Source organism: Chroicocephalus ridibundus, chromosome 8 (genome assembly GCF_963924245.1).
Source record: "Chroicocephalus ridibundus chromosome 8, bChrRid1.1, whole genome shotgun sequence".
NCBI classification, from domain to species: domain Eukaryota; kingdom Metazoa; phylum Chordata; class Aves; order Charadriiformes; family Laridae; genus Chroicocephalus; species Chroicocephalus ridibundus.
In genome coordinates, this window is record NC_086291.1 from 45,333,999 (window position 1) to 45,354,122 (window position 20,124).

General features: G+C 43.7%; 2 protein-coding genes across 3 annotated transcripts in view; one reads left to right on the plus strand and one right to left on the minus strand.

Annotated features, from left to right (window-relative positions):
• TEKT5 (tektin 5) overlaps positions 1-6,727 on the minus strand; it is a 28,338-nt gene extending 21,611 nt beyond the window's left edge. Inside the window, exons 1-4 of the mRNA XM_063345200.1 lie at positions 6,163-6,727; positions 4,866-4,945; positions 2,802-2,872; positions 968-1,111 (exon numbers count right to left, since the gene is read on the minus strand). Of these exons, the coding sequence (XP_063201270.1) occupies positions 968-1,111; positions 2,802-2,872; positions 4,866-4,945; positions 6,163-6,727 (860 nt within the window). The remainder of the gene's footprint in view (positions 1-967; positions 1,112-2,801; positions 2,873-4,865; positions 4,946-6,162) is intronic.
• A 4,306-nt stretch (positions 6,728-11,033) lies between these two features.
• On the plus strand, positions 11,034-19,644 carry NUBP1 (NUBP iron-sulfur cluster assembly factor 1, cytosolic). Of its 2 annotated transcripts, none has more exons than XM_063345202.1 (11): positions 11,034-11,157; positions 11,244-11,345; positions 11,430-11,566; positions 11,872-11,940; positions 15,243-15,275; positions 16,040-16,130; positions 16,492-16,646; positions 17,754-17,864; positions 17,988-18,090; positions 18,823-18,906; positions 19,476-19,644. In XM_063345202.1, exons 1-11 carry the CDS (start codon positions 11,124-11,126, stop codon positions 19,526-19,528), a joined length of 972 nt encoding a protein of 323 aa, XP_063201272.1. In that variant the 5' UTR covers positions 11,034-11,123; the 3' UTR covers positions 19,529-19,644. The 2 variants fall into 2 exon arrangements, with proteins under 2 accessions (XP_063201272.1, XP_063201271.1); XM_063345201.1 differs by lacking the exon at positions 19,476-19,644 and adding an exon at positions 19,149-19,469.
• Positions 19,645-20,124: the final 480 nt, after the last annotated feature.

A 20,124-nucleotide genomic window follows, 5' to 3' on the forward strand; every position in this document is an offset into this window, starting at 1 on the left:
AGGTAGTGTTACTAGAGTCAGCAGAATGGCTGCCAAGTTTCCTTCGAATGTGCCCTCGTTTCAGTAGTGAATGAGGTGATCTTTTAATGAAAAGCAGAACATAAGTAAACAAAGTATACTGATTTTTTTTTTTCTCCTTCCAACAAGATAGTCGTTATCATTTGAGATTGCGGACTACATTCACTATTCGAATATCGCTATGTTAGAGAGTGATAAGGGAACTAACAAGTCATTAGCACAAAAACACTGCCCTCTATTGCAAGCTGCTCTTCTTCTGCTGTTGCTTTTGGATTGGATGCAGGCCTTGATGAGGCCACTCCTAATAAACAGTTTTGAAACTGTATACAATTGGGACATTTTAGTTCAGTAATTTTAGTTGTCTGTAATGCTAAAGCTGTGCCAAATCTTTTTGATCATCCTGTTTAATATGTATCTCTGTATAGCTTGATGGCCCGATTTCCAGATAACCCAAGCTATTTTTGCAGAAAATATAAATAGTCTTTGGTGTACACTTGCATGCTGTTTACCGCATTGCACTTAACTGCACACCTTAGCTGAATTTTTATTTGTTTGGAAGTGGTTTTGAAACCTGAAGGCCACAGAACAGTGTAAGTGAAAACCAGAGGGAGAGATGTGCACGAAGGAGGCTGAGGGCAAGGAGTCAGCTGCACCGCGGTTCAACCAGCCGTCCTCGCTGAGGAACACAGCTCACTGCACACCAGGGCTGTGGGTGCTGCAGACTGCCAGCTTCTGCCCGGCCTCCAACAAGGGCAGCTGTTAGGAGGCAGGGAATAATTGAGGATGATGGAGCGTTTCACACCAAGGAAGGACAGGGCCATACAGAGAGAGAGGCCACTTCTTTCTATATCACTTCTCAAAGATAAGGACAGGGCTTGTGCTGTAATCAGGCTTGCTCTTAGAGCAGGGAGCATGGAAAGAGAAGGCTACAGTAGTCACTCATACTCACGTCCCATCTGTTTTCTCCACTCCATGGTAAAAGTTGATGCTGTTCGATGTGTTATTCAGGTTAAAGCACTTCTCATCAATAAAACAGGCTGTATTTTTGTCAGAAAGATCCTGTTCCAGGGCATGCTGGGCATCTCTATTGATGCTGTGAAGGGGAAAGAATTACGTTAATCTGAACCACCTTTAATGCTGTTATGCTAAATAGCTAATTGCTTTCATTATCTTCCTACAATGCTTCACTTCATAGTTTGTTGGGATTTACAGTGGCTTGAAAATGCTCGGTGCTGTAATTTATCTAGAGGGAGCTGCTGTACCATTCATCCCTTTCAGCCTCTAGTGAGTGTTCCTCAAAGCACTGAATTTAACTCACTGCATTGAATAATGTTTGTCATTTTGACGAGAGACAGCCACGAGGGTGAAAAACAACAGATAGTTGTTATGTGGCACAAAGGAAAGCCCCAGAGGAAATGGAGGGGAGGTTTTCAGTGATAATCTTCATGTCAGCAAAGCTGTAAGTGAGAAAGAAAAGGGCAGACCAGAGCTGTGGTTTCCCATCTCTCCTAATTTGGGGGGCAAATTCACTTGGTGTGATTCAAATTGTACATCACTGGAAAACCTATTTAAATATTTCTGCTCATCTTGATCACGAGGAGAGAAACATGTTGCTCCACCTCTGCTTTCTTACCCACAGGGAATTTTTGGAGTAACTTAATCTCCATTGGCTCTTCCAAAAGGGGGAAGGCCTGGCAGACTTTGGACTAGAATTGGACTAATATGGATGAAAAAAGAACCAAAGTCTTGCTTTCCAGAGCATCAGGAAGACAGCCGACGTATTGACACTTTTTTGCAAATATTGCAGTTTCTGTCAACTGACATGACTATTGGTCTGCCTGATGTGGTGACAGAACTGAATCAAAGGTAACCAGAAATACCAGCCTAAAGGGCTAGACAGAGTTCATGCCACCAAATAAGAACTTAGCTTTTATCTGATCGTATACCCGATACGTTACAGTAGCAGAATGAACTGCAGAACTACATCTAACCTGACTCGTGAGTCCTGACTGCCATTAATAAGAGCAATCATTTATAAAATCTACTGATGACTTTTTCTCCTATAGCATAATAATCAAGAGCTGTACAATTTTATCTTCCTTGTGTGTGAATACTTGGACTTTTTCTTCTGCGAATCATGTCGTGGCATGTAAACATGGCTTTTAAAATTTGTATCAGTTCTGTGTAGTTGACAAAACACTGTATTCAGAATAGTTTTACCTAATCAAATGGTGAGACTTAAATTTAATTTGCATTTACTAGGATATTTGTGTACTCTCAAACACAGGAAATAAATTCCAAAGCCTCCCATAGCAAAAATATATACAAATATACTTAAAAATAATTTAAGTCCACTCCACAACTCATCGCATACCTTATGATGTGCTTAGATTCCTGTTTCTTTTGTCAATAATAAATTTCCTTTGAATTTAGTTTTGTAATTAAAAAAAAAAAATCCCTTTGAACATCACTGCAGTGCGCCACATAGCAACACTGGCACAACTAAGCCATAATTTTTGTGTCCCTAATTTTAATGAAAAATTTCAGAATAAACATGACTTTAAAAATTGAGTCACAGTCATCTTTAAATGGTAAGTATTGCTGTTCTGCAGTTTAACATCCAAATTCGATCAATGGTACAAATTAGAAGTGGAGGACAATGAGCATCTAACAGGCTAAGTCTCTCATTTTGCTTTTGCCATTTTCAGTCTGTCGTTAGATACTAGCTAACACTGAATTCAGCTTTCCTATCTTTAAAACAGGAATGAAATGTAAAGTCTTACCCCAGCTGTTGATTGATTTTCTGTGCAAGTTTTGTCAATATTTCTTGACAGTCCTTGAATGCATCAACCTCCTACAGTGGAAAATATACAGTGTCAGTGCTTTCATCAAACTTCATTTGTTTCAGTGTTATTTACCCTTCTTATTCTGCATTCTGGATGTTGCAACCTTCTCACATATCTCAAATGCAGTGTAGGTCAAGAATCATAGAATAGTTTGGAAAGGACCTTTAAAGGCCATCTAGTCCAAGCCCCTGCAAGAAGTAGGGACATCTTCAACTACATCAGGTTGCTCAGAGCCCCATCCAACCAGGCCTTGAATGTTTCCAGGGATGGGGCACCCACAACTTCTCTGGGCAGCCTGGGCCAGTGTTTCACCACCCTCACTGTAAAAACATTTCTTCCTTATATCTAGTCTAAATCTACCCTCTTTTAGTTTAAAACAGGCCCTGCTAAAAAGGTTGTCCCCATCTTTCCTATAGACCCCCTTGAAGTGCTGAAAGGCCATAATAAGGTCTCTCCAGAGCCTTACCTTCTCCAGGCTGAACAACCCCAACTCTCTCAGCCTGTCCTCATAGGATGTGTTTTCGTCCCTCTCTTCCTCAGTGCTACAAAGTTGTATCTTTTGACTTAGTTTTGTATTACTTTTTGTATTATATCAAACATGATACTGCATTTTATCAGATGAAGTTATTCTAATAAATATAAAGTCAAATTTTGCTTGGCTTAAGTATAATGAAGAAACTTGAAACATGAACGAAGCCATTAAACTACTCTCTCTAGCTACTTCTGTATTTTTCTAGAACAATCCACATATTTTGCTCATAGTGCAGTAGGTTGAAATATATCTGATTTCAGAAACAGGCTCCCTAAGGAAGTATATTGTAATATTCTTCAAAACTGTAAATATTACTCAAATTCAAAGCCAGGTTCCACTCAGCTTAAAATAAATAAAAAATACTCAAACCAACCACACTGCAAACTCTGCAAACATAGTAATTATCATCCCTCAAACAACATTATGGTGTTCCAACCTCTTTTTTAAAAACTCTGTTTTAGCCCAACATACGCTCTTACCTAATTGTGTACACTTGTGAGTTTTGAAACAGTGAATAAACTCTTTTAAATTATTTGTAAGTCTTTAAGACACCCCAAATTTAAAAAGACAGTCTTTGTCTCTGTACTTGTCCAGTATGTGTAGGAGTGACAGCAACTTTAGAATGTTATTAAAAAATGAGCCTTTGTTGTCCTTTATTGTCACTATCTAGTCAGAGCAGTGCTTGGAGAGATCAGGCAAATGGTCTTTATTTTTCATTTTGAAAAAATAATTTTTTTCATCTGTTTGTGGAGAACACTTAGCAGTATTTCATCCTACCCTGAATTCTCATGCTAAATTAAGTGCTGAAATACTTCAGCTCATATATATTCGCTCCTTGTTTCTTCATTAAAACTCAAGTTGCAGGCTATAGGCTCTGAACAAGCATCTTGGTTATCCAAGTGGTCTGCACATCCTTCTGTAATCTATTAATACAGAAAAGTGCTCGAAGCAATGCCATTGTCCCAAAATGTTCTTTTCTAGTATTTCTGTTCTCATACACATCCAATAGAACTTCTTTCAAATATGTTAGCAAAATGTTACTTGATTATTTTTTTTATTTAAAAGATTTAGCAATCATTACTATCCATCTCTTTTATTTTGTTCAGTAACACTATATATAGACCAAGGCAGTAAACCAGCATTTTATACTGTAAGCCTTAAGAAATTCTGAGATTCTATAGACCATGGCCCAAAAAAAACATCTTGAGAAATGTTTTATAGGATGAGAGAAGATAGAACTGGACAAGACCTTACAAGGATGCTGGGCTCCTCTTGCTCCAGGAAGGATGAATAGAACGTTAACCATTCCCAATATATTTAGTTTTACCTGGTTTCTTCACCTTTCCCCCCTCAGTCTTCCAAATGAACAAAAGGAAGAAAATACTCCAATGCTTTTACCCTGATAAGCATTTAGTTGGATTTTAGTTATTCCCACAGTTTGAAAAATGAACTAATAAGTCTGATCTTACCTTTATGAGGTTCTTTTCCACATCATCATGAACTAAGTCTATACCCTTCCGCATCTCACGGTGGTACAAGCATTCTAGGGCTGTCTGTAAGCAAACCAAGGGACATTTGTAATAGGCTCAGTACCACATTGTGGAGTGAAACCTTGAACCTTGCTGACGGGGCCACCAAGCTGACGTGTCAAGTAATGGACATCTACTGAGGGTAGATGATCCGTCTTAGCGGCTCATTCCTACTTACCGGTTAATACATACTTTTAAGGATTAGCTGCCGTTTGATTAGCTGCTTATTAATGTGTAGCAGGGCCTACTTCTCAACATGCCCAAGCTTTGTTGTAAATTGTGTGGATTAAAACACCTGTGGTGTTCTACACTCTTCCATAGCAAAATCCTTTAATTTCATCTCCCCTCATCCTCCCTTGCCCAATGCCAAAATTTGGAAGTTTCATACCTATACAAGAGAATGACTGCGTAACTCCAGTCATTGAGTAGGGAATTCAGTTAACCTGCCCCAGCAGGTTAACTTGGCTCTTAATGTCTCATCCACTTGTTTAGAACCGTACTAATAAATGAAACAGCATTAGCGGGCACAACGCCTTTCAGCAGAAAATAGAAAGCATCCTCAGCCTGCCACTCTGAATCAGTACAGATACAAACAGATAAAAAAGTCATTACTGAATACTGAAATTTGGTTTTCTATTTGTATTTGCCTAGAAACATTTCTGATAGACATATCTTCCATCAGCAGTACTCCAGACGACATTTATGAGGCAACTTTGACTCTGGTTTTTGCATGTTTTGAGTTTTTGCTAGCATCATTCCTTGACACTCATATTACTGTTGCTTTTTCTGTTGCAATTAATTTGCCTTTAAGATTCTGGAGAACTTCAAAATGTAACACAAATGATATGCCATCCTCAGTGAAAATATTATTTTCACCAAGCAACAGCAGAAAATTCAGAACTAGATAAGAACATCAGGATATCGCAGCTTAGAGGGCCGTCTGCTGCTCTCCTGTAATGTATTGAGCTGACCGGCCAGTGCCTGAGGGACACTTGGCCTCCTGGAGCCTCAAGCAGCAAGGAAGGAAAAGAAGGCCTGGAAGCGTGTGGATAGGTTCCTTTGTTGACTTTTATACATAAAGCCCATGGTGGCCAGGTTTCCTTCTTACGGAGGATAACGTTTCACCAAGACATGCCTTGATGATAACAGTAAATGTCCTACTAGTATTCAACAGAGATAAAGCCATTTGCTTTACCCATTCCACAACGCAGTCATGAGATGACTAGCTGTGTCAAACCTACCTTCAGTGGTCCTTGCAGTGCATCTGCAGCGCATTGGAGCCGCTGCTTTGCTGTTTCCAAGGCTTGGGTCTCTTTCAGCAGGCACTCTAGCTCATAGATGAGCTCAGATCTCCAGAAATCAATGTTGGTGATCCTCTCTCCTAGGCTTCTTCTACTGTCTTCTTGCATCAGATAAGTCAGTTGATCCTTATTTTGCATCAGTCTCATTGAATCAGCATTCAGTCTACCAGCACAGTACCTGGAGGCTTCGGAGCCTTTTAACTGAACCATGTTCGCATGGTGCCAGTCACGAGTGCTGTAGCGGGCATGCAGGCTGGAGCGTAATGCAGGCAGAACAGTGGGCGGACGCCCAGTGGAATTAAATTCCTTGTCAGAGCTGTCAGGGACCAAAACCACTTTGTGAAGCTGACTGGGCCTCCAGGAGTTGAGGTAGCGGTAGCCCGGTAGGCAGTAGGACTGATAGGTGTCCTTGGTGGTGCTGGTGGGAGCTAGATCTGGGAACAGGCAGCCCTTCCTTCTGCCGCAGTAGCTGGCTACCTGCGTGGTGCCCAGAAACTCCATCCTGCCCTGGGCTCCGGCAGCTGCCCTCGGGCTGTCCAGTGGCCACAGACACCTTGAGCAGCCCCAGGGCTCTGCCAGCCTTCTGGGGGCTGTGCCGTGCTTTGTGACACCCGTGGGTGTCACGGGGCTCCGAGGGCTGTTCCATCTTGCCAGCAGGTTGAAACCTGGGGGGGCCCCATTTGTACCCCCTGTCCTAGGGCACATTGTTTTTCCCAGAAAGAAACAGTGCTTTCTCCTGCAGAGCAGCGCCGTGCATGGTGGGATCCAGAGGTCTAGACAGGATGGAGACTGTTTGCTTACAGTGCAGAGGGGTTTCCAGAGGCTCACTCTAGATGGACGTGTAGGTTCGCCTTCAGTGAGCTTACCTGCAGCGAAGCAAAATACAAGTTTTACTTCAGAGTGGTTCACGTGTGTCAGTTGGTGACTGCAGGGAAATGGGGCAGTGGAGACAAGCATTCTGAACCGAAACGCAGACTCTGGGAGTCATCTCTTGACGATTGTCTTAGTGATCTCTGCAGGTGGTTTGGTCCAAATGGACAAAAACAGTGTAACTCTCTTGGGTTTTGCTCTTCCCCTCAACTGTATTCATCTTTCATAAAAAGTATAAAAGATGGGAGAAACCTTTCTTTGGTGATGATTTTTCTCCACTTTAAAATGTTGAGTAACTTCCCAGATAACTTACTTTTCTAATTTTTCCTTTTGGCCTTCTGGCCTCTCTGGCAAAAAACTCTTTCCGAAATCCAGTGCTCTACAATTGCATTGTGACCCACCATCTGTGCCAAGAATTTTGAACATAAATAATTATTTGTAATTAGGCACTGTATTTCACTATCCGAAGAGTCCTTAAATCAGCACAAATTTCTTCTAGGTTGAATGCAAGACAATTGCCATTGTTTCTTCTTCTCCGGATATATACCTATGGAACAGCTTGGTAACCTTTTTTTTTCCAACTTGGGGAAATAAAATACATGTGTAGATATGTGCATTACATTACAACATATCTTGTCTCAGAAAGCTAGCATGACATTACACCCCAGCTAAAAAAAGTAGAGGTAATTTTAAATCAATGGTCATTGTAAGTGAAATTTATCTTTTCCTGATGTTTAAAATACACACAAGTGTAAGTGCTAACTGTAGGGAGGTGAGCTGCAGGCCGTGGAGCCACATGCGGTGGACAGACACCAGACCGGGGTGTCTCAGCAGGGTACGATTGATACTGCAAATGCTCACGCACACAAAAAACTTTGCTCTTGCAATAACTGATGGAACTAATTCTCAGCAGCTGCCCAGGAGGGTAAAGTTATTCCTGAGCATGAGAGATTGCAAGAGTGCTGCCAGAGTTCACCGCTGAGTTCGGCCTGACTCAAGCACTAAATAAACCCTATTTTTTGCCCCGATACCCCTGCAAGAAGAGCCCTTGCTGGCTCGGAGGAAGGGGGGTGCTGAGGAAGGGATTTACTTTTCCCTTTTAGTGCTTTTTGTGGGGAATGTTCGATAGAACCCCGGGAACAGGAAATGATCTGTTGGCCCCAAAAGAAAAATATTTGAACACGTACCTCGGTTTAAAATGTGGAAAGTCCTGCTGACATCAGTGAATCTAATCCATGTGTTTGAAAGGAAGCACAGACCTAAAGTGCTGTACTGAGCTGTGGTCTACAACAGAGCCAAATTTTTCATAGGGAAGGTACAGTATGAATTTCTCAGATACATCTTACTGGCCAGTTCCTCCCACCCCAAATAGGCTTAGACATTTGGATCCACTTCCACATAACATTTTTTTCATTAGTTTCCCACAGAAGAGAATTACAGAGCAGTGAAGTACAGAAGTTGTACAAGTATGAAGCGGTGATGGGCATTTACCTGAGGTAAACATACTTGAAATGGAAAGTGGGCGATACCCTATTTATTAATGACCAAAAAACGGAGGCCAAACTCCTCAAGTACCTTAACTAAATGTATTTTAAGATTTTTTTTCTAGTTTTTTTTTGTAGGTGGACAGTTATTCAGAAGTTTTTGGTGTGTGTTTTTTACCCAGAGTGTTCTTTCTGAAAAGCTTGTGTTTTTTGAAGCAGAGTGTGTTCATAAGAAGATAACTTTGAAGTATTTTTCTCTCAAAAAGACGTATGTAACACCAGGATGAGCTGGTACCTTTCCAAATATTACCAGATACTCTTTTCTATATATTGTGTTTCCAAGGTGAGGCCGCCTTAAATAGTAACTTAAAGACTTGTATGTTAAAAAAATAAAGTTTTGTGACTGATCGGTTAGAAGTGGGAATACTCAAGGCTCCTGACCCTTTTTACAGCAACCAAAGCAAGAGAAGGGGGCTTTGTGAGCAGGAAATGTGCTGGTTCATTCACAGTTCCTCCAAAACCACCGCCCCAACCTGCCTTTCTCTCAAGCCTGAGTTACCATCGGTGGCTTTTAAACTAGAATTCATGGGCCCTGCCCCAGGAGTCAGTCAGTCTGTCTCAGGAGGAGTGACCACCACAGGAGGGGCTGTTGTTTCGAGGTTCATACCTGTTACATGCATCTCCAGGAGAGAAAGTGAAAACTTCTGTAAAGGATGTGAATGTGTGCGCTTTTCCAAAGCAAAGTGGTCACACTGTTTAACGCCTTTTTCCGAACACCTACGTTTTACTTGTGTAACAGCCGTTCAGGTGGCTGTCGCTGCATCTGCAACGGTTGGACTCTGCACTTTTTTAACCGTAACAGTGCTGTGAGAACTTTATACATAGGTAATGGGAAACTGAAGGGAAGGTGAAAGGATTGCCAAAGATCTTGGAAAAGCATTTTCCTCCTCATAAGACTAAATACGGTCCTGTGATTTAGTGCTCGTTCTGTGTAGATTGGAAGCGTTTTGAGGCAGGATTGTTTTTTGCTGAATGTTGGTAAGGTATGCCCTGCTGGGGATTCGCGGTCTCTGTAGGTGATTCAGTCCTACAACTGCAGTTTTTAGTCACGCAGCTTTCAGTCAGGGGCACCGTCAGTTTGTGCGGGGGTGATGAGCAGTACAAGGAATAACCACCGATGCTTGCAATCGGTAATTCAGTTCTTGGGCTGTGTGTTACAAATAGAAGAGAGGCCAAGGCCATGCTCAGGCAGCCGTGGGAGAGGCAGAAAGGGAGCAGTGGTGGGGGTAAGGTGGCCAGTAATAAGGTTACGTCACCAGCGGGTGCACACTTCTTCGGTTTGGAAAATTAATTATGAATTTATTTCATTAATAAGGTACCAAAATAAAACATACCAAATAAAAACCGTACCAAATACAGTGGCTATCTGATTGCCCAGAATTTGATTGGCCAAGTTCAGGGAGAGTAATCCTCCAAATGAATGTACCCATTAAATTAATAGAAATTGTCTACTAGCAAGGTATGGAAATTAATGTATTCAGAAATGCTAGATATAGTATTGGCGTGAAATATAGTAATGGCGTGATTTTACTGAAATTATAGATGATCTCCTAGGTATGAAACTTCTGAACCACAAAAGCAAAGCGTGTCAATCTGCGGTGTTTTCTTTGAGTTGTCCAATACCGTGCGGTGGCGGGGCCGGCTCGGCTGTGTGAGTACGGCTCCTCCTAGCGGCGGAGCCGGGTGCGGCAGCTCCGAGGGGCCGCGTCCTGATGAGCACCCAGGCTTTGGTACTGCAACGGGTTCGGGGCGCTGGTGTCACTGGTGCCAGTTGCTTCTCTCTAATGCTGTTCTAGTGGGGAAATTTCAACGTAGCCCTAAAAACACGCCACTGTCCACAATGGGTCTCATTTAGCTCGTCACCACAGACCCGTGCACGTCTCCCCAGTGCATACGTGCAACGTGAGAGTTGGGGCTGTTCAGCCTGGAGAAGAGAAGGCTCCGGGGAGACCTTAGAGCCCCTTACAGTACCTGAAGGGGCTACAGAAAGCTGGGGAGGGACTCTGGATCAGGGAGTGTAGCAATAGGATGAGGTGTAACAGTTTTAAACTGGAAGAGGGGAGATTTAGATTGGATATTAGGAAGAAATTCTTGGCTGTGAGGGTGGTGAGCCCCTGGCCCAGGTTGCCCAGAGAAGCTGTGGCTGCCCCATCCCTGGAGGTGTTCAAGGCCCGGCTGGACGGGGCTTTGAGGAGCCTGGTGTGGTGGGAGGTGTCCCTGCCCAGGGCAGAGGGGTGGGACTGGATGGGCTTTAAGGTCCCTCACAACCCGGACCAGTCTATCGTTCCATAAGCTGTTTGCCGAGGCGGCTGCTCGCCCGGGGCCGGACGGCCGCGCTGCAGGGGCGGCGCACACGCGCCGGCCGCCCCGCCGGGAACACCGCCCCCCGGCGGCAACGGAGATCGCCGGCGCGTGCGCACAGGGCGCCCTCTCCAAGCCCCGCCTCCGTCTCGCGCGGCGGAGGTGGCGCAGCGGCGGGCGCCATGGCGGAGGCGGCGGGCGGGTCGCGGCCGGAGGGTGAGGGCCGCGGCGGGGCCGGGCGGGCCAGCTGGACGGACGGGGTGCCGGGGTGCCGGTAGTCCGTCTGTCGTTGTCCGTTGCAGACTGCCCGGGGACCAGCAGCGCCGAGGCGGGCAGGGCCGCCGCCTGCCAGGGATGCCCCAACCAGAGGCTCTGCGCCGCCGGCGCCGCCGCACCGGATCCGGGTGAGGGAGGCCCTGAGGGGAGGCGCGCTGAGGGGCGGGGGGTACGGTCTGTGCGGGGCTGACCGGCGGCGTGTCGCCCGGCAGCGGAGGCGGCGGAACTGCGGGAGCGGCTGCGCTCGGTGAAGCATACGATCCTGGTGCTCTCCGGGAAGGGCGGCGTGGGGAAAAGCACCTTCAGCGCCCTCCTGGCCCACGGGCTGGCGGCCGACGAGACCAAGCAGGTGGGCTGCGCGGGGCGGCGCGGCGGGCTGATGCCGGGAGGCGGAGGGTCCCGGAGCCGCGGGCGGGAGGAGCTGGCAGGGGCTGGCACCGGCGGGATGTGCCCCCGGGGTCCTGCCCCGCGGCACGCCGCGGGTAACCGGGCAGGGCAGCGGCTGCGCTGGTCGCGTTCCCCTTCGCGTCAGGGGTCTGAACTTCTGTGCGGTATTAAGTGCACGACAGTGTTTTCGTTGCATGATTTAGACCTTGGAAGCAGTCCTGTGTAGGCCTGTTTCCAGTGGGGTGCGCTGGTCGGTTTGTTTTCCAGGTTGCTCTGCTGGACATAGATATCTGTGGGCCATCAATCCCAAAAATGATGGGTCTCGAAGGAGAACAGGTAAGTGTTCAAATGTTGTTGAAAGGATTTCCACTCAATTTTTCATTAACGTTTTGGGGTTTATGTAGACTTAAAGCTTCTAAAAGGACTGCTTATTGGGAAACCTGCGTGGCAATGGGTAGGGAAATAAAGATGGTGGAATAGAGAAGTTCAGCGTAATTTAGTTTTTAAAAGAGTTGTCCGCTTTCAGGATGACCAGTTCTGCAAACCAGCTTTTTCTGCATATCTGCCACATATTCACTACTACTTGAAACTTAAGTAATCTTAGCATAATGCTCTTTATCAGCCCTAGAATATTATAAGTCAATATATAAAGTCATGGGTAAATTTCTTGCAAAAGAGTGCCACAGTTGTTATTCCCTGATTGCCATCACAGAAACGTGGTGGGAAGACACAGACAAGTGGAGTGCAGTAATCAATGGCTACCAACTTTTCAGAAGCGATAGGCAAGGAAGGAGAGGTGGCGGGGTGGCCCTCTATGTTAGGGACAGTTTTGAATGTCTGGAACTTAACAGTGTGAATAACAGTGTTGAGTGTGAATGGATAAGAATTAAGGGGAAGGCCAACAAGGCAGACGTCGTGATGGGAGTTTGTTATAGACCAGGACATCAGGACATAGAATCTGATGAAGTGTTCTATAAGCAGCTGGCAGAGGTCTCACGATCATTTGCCCTTGTTCTTGTGGGGGACTTCAACTTCCCAGACGTCTGCTGGAAATATAACACAGCAGAGAGGGAACAGTCCTAGAGGTTCCTGGAGTGTGTGGAAGACAACTTCCTCACACAGCTGGTGAAGGAACCAACTAGGAGAGTACCCTACTGGACCTACTGTTTGTTAACAGAGAAGGTCTTGTGGGGGATGTAAAGGTTGGAGGTCGTCTTGGGCTCAGTGACCATGAGATGGTAGAATTTTCAATTGTTGAAGAATTGAATTCTGCTGGCAGGGCGGGGAGCCAGCAGAACTGCCACCTTGGATTTCCGAAGGGCAGACTTTAGCCTGTTCAGGAGCATGGTCAAGAGTGTTCCTTGAGAGGCAGTGTTGAAGAGCAAAGGTGCCCAGGAAGGCTGGTCATACTTCAAGCAGGTGCTCTTAGAAGCACAGAAGGCGGCCATCCCCATGTCTCGAAAAATGAGCCGATGGGGAAGAAGACCAGCCTGGCTAAATAGAGAGCTTTGGCTGGACCACACGAAAAAAAGGAAAGCTTACATTCTCTGGAAAAAGGGATTGGCAACTTATGAGGATTATCAAGATATAACAAAGCTATGTAGGAGGAAAATTAGAAGGGCCAAAGCTCAATCAGAACTCAGCTTGGCCACTGCAGTTAAAGACAATAAGAAGAGTTTCTATCAGTATATCAATAGAAAAAGGAAGACTAGGGAAAATGTAGGCCCACTGATGAATGAGACGGGTGCCCTAGTGGTGGAAGACACAGAGAAGGCAGAGCTACTGAATGCCTTCTTTTCTTCGGTCTTCACTGATAAAGCCGTCCCTCACGAATCCCATACCCTGGAGGCAAGGGGGAAGGTCTGGAGAGAGGAAGATTTTCCCTCAGTTGGGGAGGACCGGGTCAGAGACCACTTGGCCAATCTGGACATTCATAAATCCATGGGCCCTGACGGGATGCACCCGCAAGTGCTGAGAGAGCTGGCAGATGTTATTGCTAGACCACTCTCCATCGTCTTTGAAAGGTCATGGGGAACAGGAGAGGTGCCTGAGGACTGGAGGAAGGCTGACATCACTCCAATCTTTAAAAAAGGCAAGAAGGAGGAGCCAGGGAACTACAGACCGGGCAGTCTCACCTCTGTCCCTGAGAAGGTAATGGAGCGACTCATTCTGGATGTCGTCTCCAAACATGTTGAGGAACAGGAAGTCATTGGAAGTGGTCAACATGGATTTACCAAGGGTAAATCATGCTTGACCAATCTGATAGCTTTCTATGATGTTATAACGGGTTGTCTGGATGAGGGGAGAGCCATAGATGTCATCTACCTTGACTTTAGCAAGGCTTTTGACACTGTCTCCCATAACATCCTCATTAGGAAGCTGAGGAAGTATGGGCTAGATGAGGTGATGGTGAGGTGGATCGAGAACTGGCTGTGTGACAGAACTCAGAGGGTTGTGATCAGCGGCATAGAGTCTAGTTAGAGGCCTGTAACCAGTGGTGTCCCCCAGCGGTCAATACTCGGTCCAACTTTGTTCAGTATATTCATTAATGACCTGGATGATGGGATAGAGTGTATCCTCAGCAAGTTCGCTGATGATACCAAACTGGGAGGGGTGGCTGACACTCCGGAGGGCCGTGCTGCCATCCAGCGTGACCTGGACAGGCTGGAGAGCTGGGCAGAGAAGAACCTAATGAGGTTCAACAAAAGCAAGTGCAAGGTCCTCCACCTGGGGAGGAAGAATGCTAAGCACCGGTATAGGTTAGGGGTGGACCTGCTGGGAAGTAGTTCTGAGGAGAAGGATCTGGGGGTCCTGGTAGACAGTAAATTATCCATGAGCCAACAATGTGCCCTTGTTGCCAAAAAGGCCAATGGAATCCTGGGCTGCACAGGGAAGAGCGTGGCCAGTAGGTCGAAGGAGGTCATTCTCCCCCTCTACTCTGCACTGGTGAGGCCACACCTGGAATGCTGCATCCAGTTTTGGGCTCCCCAGTTCAAGAGGGACAGGGAACTACTGGAGCGGGTCCAGCGTAGGGCAACTAAGATGATTGAGGGACTGGAGCATCTCCCTTATGAGGAGAGGCTGAGAGAGCTGGGACTCTTTAACCTGGAGAAGAGAAGGCTGAGGGGAGACCTTATTATGGCATACAAGTATCTAAAGGGTGGGTTGAAGGAGGGTGGTGCCAGACTCTTTTCATTGGTTCCCAGTGACAGGACAAGGGGCAATGGGCACAAGCTAGAACATAGGAAGTTCCGTTCAAATACACGGAGAAACTTCTTTACAGTGAGGGTGACAGAGCACTGGAACAGGCTGCCCAGGGAGGTTGTGCAGTCCCCTTCTCTGGAGATTTTCAAGACCCGCCTGGATGCAGTCCTGAGTAATGTGCTCTAGGCAGTCCTGCTTTAGCAGGGGAGTTGGACTAGATGATCTCTAGAGGTCCCTTCCAACTCTGAAGTTTCTGTGATTCTGTGATCAATGGCGATCTGGCCCTTCTGCAGTTTTTAACTCAGCTGCTCCGTTAAAGCAGTATTGTACTTGTAGGCAGGATATCTGTTTACCCAGTTTTGACTTACATTCATGTTTTATGTAATGTCTGTATTTATTTCTAATGTAACTTTATGTGTCACTTCAATTTTCAGGTTCATCAGAGTGGATCTGGATGGTCTCCAGTGGTAAGTTGGTGTAACTGTTTCAGAAAATTTGTTGGGTTTGTTTGGGTTGGGCACTGTCTGTTAAAGTGAAAAACAAGTGAGGGTGGAGCAGGCGGTACTTCTATTGGTTCTTCTTCTAATGACGTAAATATCCAGATTCTATAGGCTATATAGATCAGAGTGTTAAATTTCTTTTATTAATCGTAATACAACTACATGTCTAAAATAGTGTCATTATTTTAAGTATCTTTTTTTTACTGACTTTGTACTGTACTATGGGCCATAAATATAAGTTACTTGATTTCATTATTTTTGATTATCGTGCAGCTGTGCAGTGTGTCACCTATTCAATGACAGACAAAAAGTATCTTACACCCAAGAAAAACCTCACTCATCTTTAGAAAATGCAGGCAGAGTTTTGCAGGAGTGTTGATTGTCTAAAGATCACCTTTAGCGTGTACACTGTTAAAAAGGCAGCTTGATGCTGAGAGGGAAAGCTGCTTTTATCCTTATGCTGTTTCCAGTTATTCCGTAAACCACGTAAATCATACTGCAACTGTGTTTTCTTCAGTCTATGAATGTAGTTGGTGACCGTTGCACAAAAACTGTAGTTTTCAATGGTCTTTAATAAAAGAGAAGCATAAGGTTCTCTGCCTCTATTTTTTTGATGTCTTCCTCCTGCACCCAAACTGCGTTTTCTATAAAATCTGGTTTTAGAGTTGGTTTCTGTGCTCTTTCTTTACTGTTCTGTGTGCTTTACTGAGTTTCTCTACCTCTCTTTTTAGTATGTTGAAGAAAACTTAGGTGTTATGTCCGTGGGGTTCTTGCTTAGTAGTCCTGATGATGCTGTCATCTGGAGAGGACCAAAAAAAAATGGTATGTGTCAAGTGTTTTCAACAACTTCTGTATTTGAATGATTTAGTGTTATGAACTTGTTTAATTAATAATGTAAGTATAATATAGTAAGCTATAGGAAAAAATTAGTGAATGTTTACTCATTTCTTTAGTTGAACATATTCATTTGATGAATTTAGAAGGTCAGATGCTGTACTGGTGTGGGTTGGAGTTGGTTTGGTTTTTTTAAACCCTTGGGGAAAAAATAAATATTTCTGTACTTAGGTTGACAAGTTAGAAGGATCTGCATACCTAGACTATTAAAATTTGAAGTTGACTCTAAAATTTGAAATACAGGGAGGTATTTTTTTTCTCTTTTCCACATTCTTATCCTTTCTTTTAGGGTTGATCAAGCAATTTCTTCGTGACGTGGACTGGGGTGAAATTGACTACCTGATTGTAGATACCCCTCCAGGAACATCAGATGAACACTTATCTATTGTGCAGTATCTTGGTGCAATGCACATAGATGGTGCTGTTATAATCACTACCCCTCAGGTATGAGAACTGGATTTCCATTGATGGAAGCATCATGGCAGTTAAAGCCAATCCTTGGTTTAGAGTCTCTATTTAACTTCAGAGAAACGATGGTACAGAATCTAAGGGGGTTGACTTCCTTGCTTTGTGCCTGCAGCCGGCTGGTTTGTGAGCTAGATGGATGTCTCGGTGGAGCAGGGGATCTGAGCGGGTCACTAAACGGCTGAGCAGTTCACAATCAAAAGCTGTCATGATCTGTCTGGTGAAGGGAAATGCTTCCTTTTCACTTCCTTCTTCGAGATTAGAGTTCACATCGTTACGAATTTGTAATTTACTCACCAACAGCTTAATGTCCAGAAGTCAGTAAGAAGTTTAGTTTTTAAGTGACGGGATTGACACACTGTTTGCCACCATGTGAAATAGCCTGTTGTTTCCAGTAGGCAACTTTGTGCTGCATTTTTAAAAGAAAAACGAGGCCCTGGGGAGCTGAAACTTAAAATACATCGGATTCAAACTTAGGTTTTAAAGCCTGGTTTGGAAAGGAGCAGGAGATCAAACTAGCAAAAGACACCTGCTATTTCCACAACAGCTGAAAGAATAAAATGTAGAGGAAGTGAAATGTTGAGGGCGATACCAGATAGGTGGTGAGGGAAGAAGGGAACAGGGGAACTGAATGAGGTCAGGCATATATGTGAGAAGTCTGAGGGGATAATAAGCTATTTGAAATTGGATTTGAAAAGAGATAACAAGGGTGCTTGCCCTTGCCTGGTCTATTGAGAGTGCCCAGGGTTTTCTGTAAACTGAAAATGTGAAAAAGTTACATTTAAAGAACCAAAGATATGACATTAATAGGAGATAAAAGATAAATATGGCTGAATCTTTACTAGAGTCAAGTCAGATTTCAAAACAGAACCACATTCAGTGGGCTAGAACTGCTGTACCTGTTCCAGTGCCATGCACGGAATTGTTACTAGAGCATGTACCACAGGTTTATGTTCCTCAAAATGTGAAGACAGCAGTAATAATTCATTATGAACTGTATTTAAAGTAGCTCTAAGGATCTAACTTAATGGGTTCAGCATCAAAACATTACAGTCAAAATAGCAGTGTGTTTCCTATTATTTGTAGGAAGTGTCGCTTCAGGATGTTCGGAAGGAGATCAACTTCTGCCGTAAAGTGAAACTGCCAGTCATAGGCGTTGTGGAAAATATGAGTGGCTTTATATGTCCAAAGTGTAAGGTAAGGCAATCTATATCTTACAGAATTTTTTATATTGGTGGTGTTTGTATATAAAACATTGCTCCAAAAATGCCTTGTTTTCTGAATAGCAATATTTTAACTCTTAATTTTATGTTATCCCAGAATGAATCTCAGATCTTTCCCCCGACTACTGGAGGTGCAGAGAAGATGTGCCAAAACTTAAATGTTTCCCTCCTGGGTAAAGTGCCTCTAGATCCTCAAATAGGTAAAGTTACTGTATTGCACTACATTTAAAATAAGTTTTTCTTCCTATACTGATCTGATGTTATTACTGGAAAACCCTGACTTGGATGCTGGTAAATTAGAATATTAAACGTTTTGTCTCTTAAGTAAATATCCACTTGTAGATAGAACTTTTTTTTGAATCAAAAGTTACTGGAACTGCGCCATAGCAAGATATGAAAAGAGGAGAGTGCTGGGATAACTTCCTTAGCCTGAAACTTAAGATTATATTCTGCATCTTCTCAGCTGTTTAATCATATTTGAAGAACGTTTTTTTCTCTTTGGTGTAATCACCTGGAGGTGCAGACTGAATAAAATCATAACCACTAGGAAGAATAATACCTTGTAGGCCTTAAGCGTTGAAACTAGTGCTCTAACTTCACTGTTACTGGCACCACCCAAATCCTCTTGTGGCTAGTGAGAAGGCTTGGTTCATGCCCACTGAGTAGCTATTAGCAATTAATACTTGATTTAATGACATCAAGGAACAGGTCAGTAATTCCAAAGTAATGACTGGCAGTTTCTGCTAATAGTATTCCTTTGTAAAACTGTAAGCTGTAGTTCTGGTTATGTTACTGACGTGAGGACTCCGTAAAAGGAATAGATGCCAGTGGCTCTTCGGAAGGGTGTAAGTGGGAGCAGGATAAAGGGTACAATAAAGAAAAGTTTACCTTTTCCCACTGCTTTGCTTTCATGTTTTTCCCTGTTCTTCAAGGAAAAAGTTGTGACAAAGGCCAGTCTTTCTTGTCTGAAGCACCTGAGTCTCCAGCTACGTCATCTTATAGGAATATTATTCAAAGTAAGTCTGAAAGTCCCTGCGCAAATGAATCCTCTCGGTTCTGAGCACTTCTGCAATACATAAAGGTGCTAAACAGCATCACGTTATTCTGTCACGAATTATAAAACCAGTAGGTGTGCACAGCAATTCTGAAAGTAACAGATGCAGATACTGTGATCGCTTCTTCTGGGCATCGGTTATTACAGGCTTTTAAAGCGATAGCAAAGTTGCGTTTAATAACTGGTTTCAATGTTTGGTTTCAGTCCTTAATTTTCAGAAAAGACATGCGTGTACTTGCTCTCACAGAAGATTTCTAAGATTCTCGAGCAGGCCTGCTGAGGGGTGATACAGCTGGCTAATTACTGCCTCCACTTCTAATTGTAATTGCACCAGAAAACCTTACGGAAACTACCTAAAGAGGCAGTGATGTGCAGTTTAAAACTACAAACAGCTGGGAAATTCCTAAAGCCATTTTCACGGTGGTAATGGCCCAACTTGTGATATTTGTACCAATAGGGGACAGAGCGATGCAGCAATAACTAACTCCTGATGTGCAACTGAAGTATATTACTTTTTTCCCCTGTCTGCAGGAATTCAGGAATACTGTGATCAACACCATTTTCATGAAGAAAAGATTATCTAGTCTATGAATGGAATAAAAATGTAGTTCATGTTTAATTATGGAAAAGTAACTTATGCCTTGATTTAATAGAAGGAATGTATTCTTTTTGTATATTGCAAATAAATTCTTAATACAAATGTTCTTGCTTTAGTTTTTTTCCATAGTTTGAGATTCCTGTGGTTCACAGGTGCTCTCAAAGCTTGCTAGAAAGCTGTAAAACTGAGTCTTCATCTGTGTTACACAGGCGCAATCTGCATCTGCTGTCATGGTGCTAATAAATAACTGCATATAAGTTAGTGTTTGTGGACATGCAGATACAAGATTTTATTTAGAAAGCTGAATATAAAATACACTTCCCTGACACTGGGGTGCTGTATCTGATGTATCGGCTTTGTCCTGCCTTCTGCACTAGGGTCACTTGTAATGCCCACTGTTACCGAATAATGGTCATTTTAGTGTCTTTCAGTGGAAAAGATCTATATTTAGAGTGAAATTCAGTGTCGTATTGTCTCCTTTCTTATAACTGGCATCAGTTTTAAAGTAAAAACCTGCTAGAGTTTAGGCAAGTTAATTAAAGCATGAGTATGATATTTATTACAGGTATCACAATAAAATTA

Coding starts and splice junctions, on each gene's coding strand:
- NUBP1 (XM_063345201.1), top strand. CDS start 11,124: ATGGCGGAGGCGGCGGGCGGGTCGCGGCCGGAGG. Junction 11,941..15,242: donor TGGGTCTCGAAGGAGAACAG/GTAAGTGTTCAA, acceptor TTCAATTTTCAG/GTTCATCAGAGTGGATCTGG. Junction 18,907..19,148: donor TTATAGGAATATTATTCAAA/GTAAGTCTGAAA, acceptor GTTTGGTTTCAG/TCCTTAATTTTCAGAAAAGA.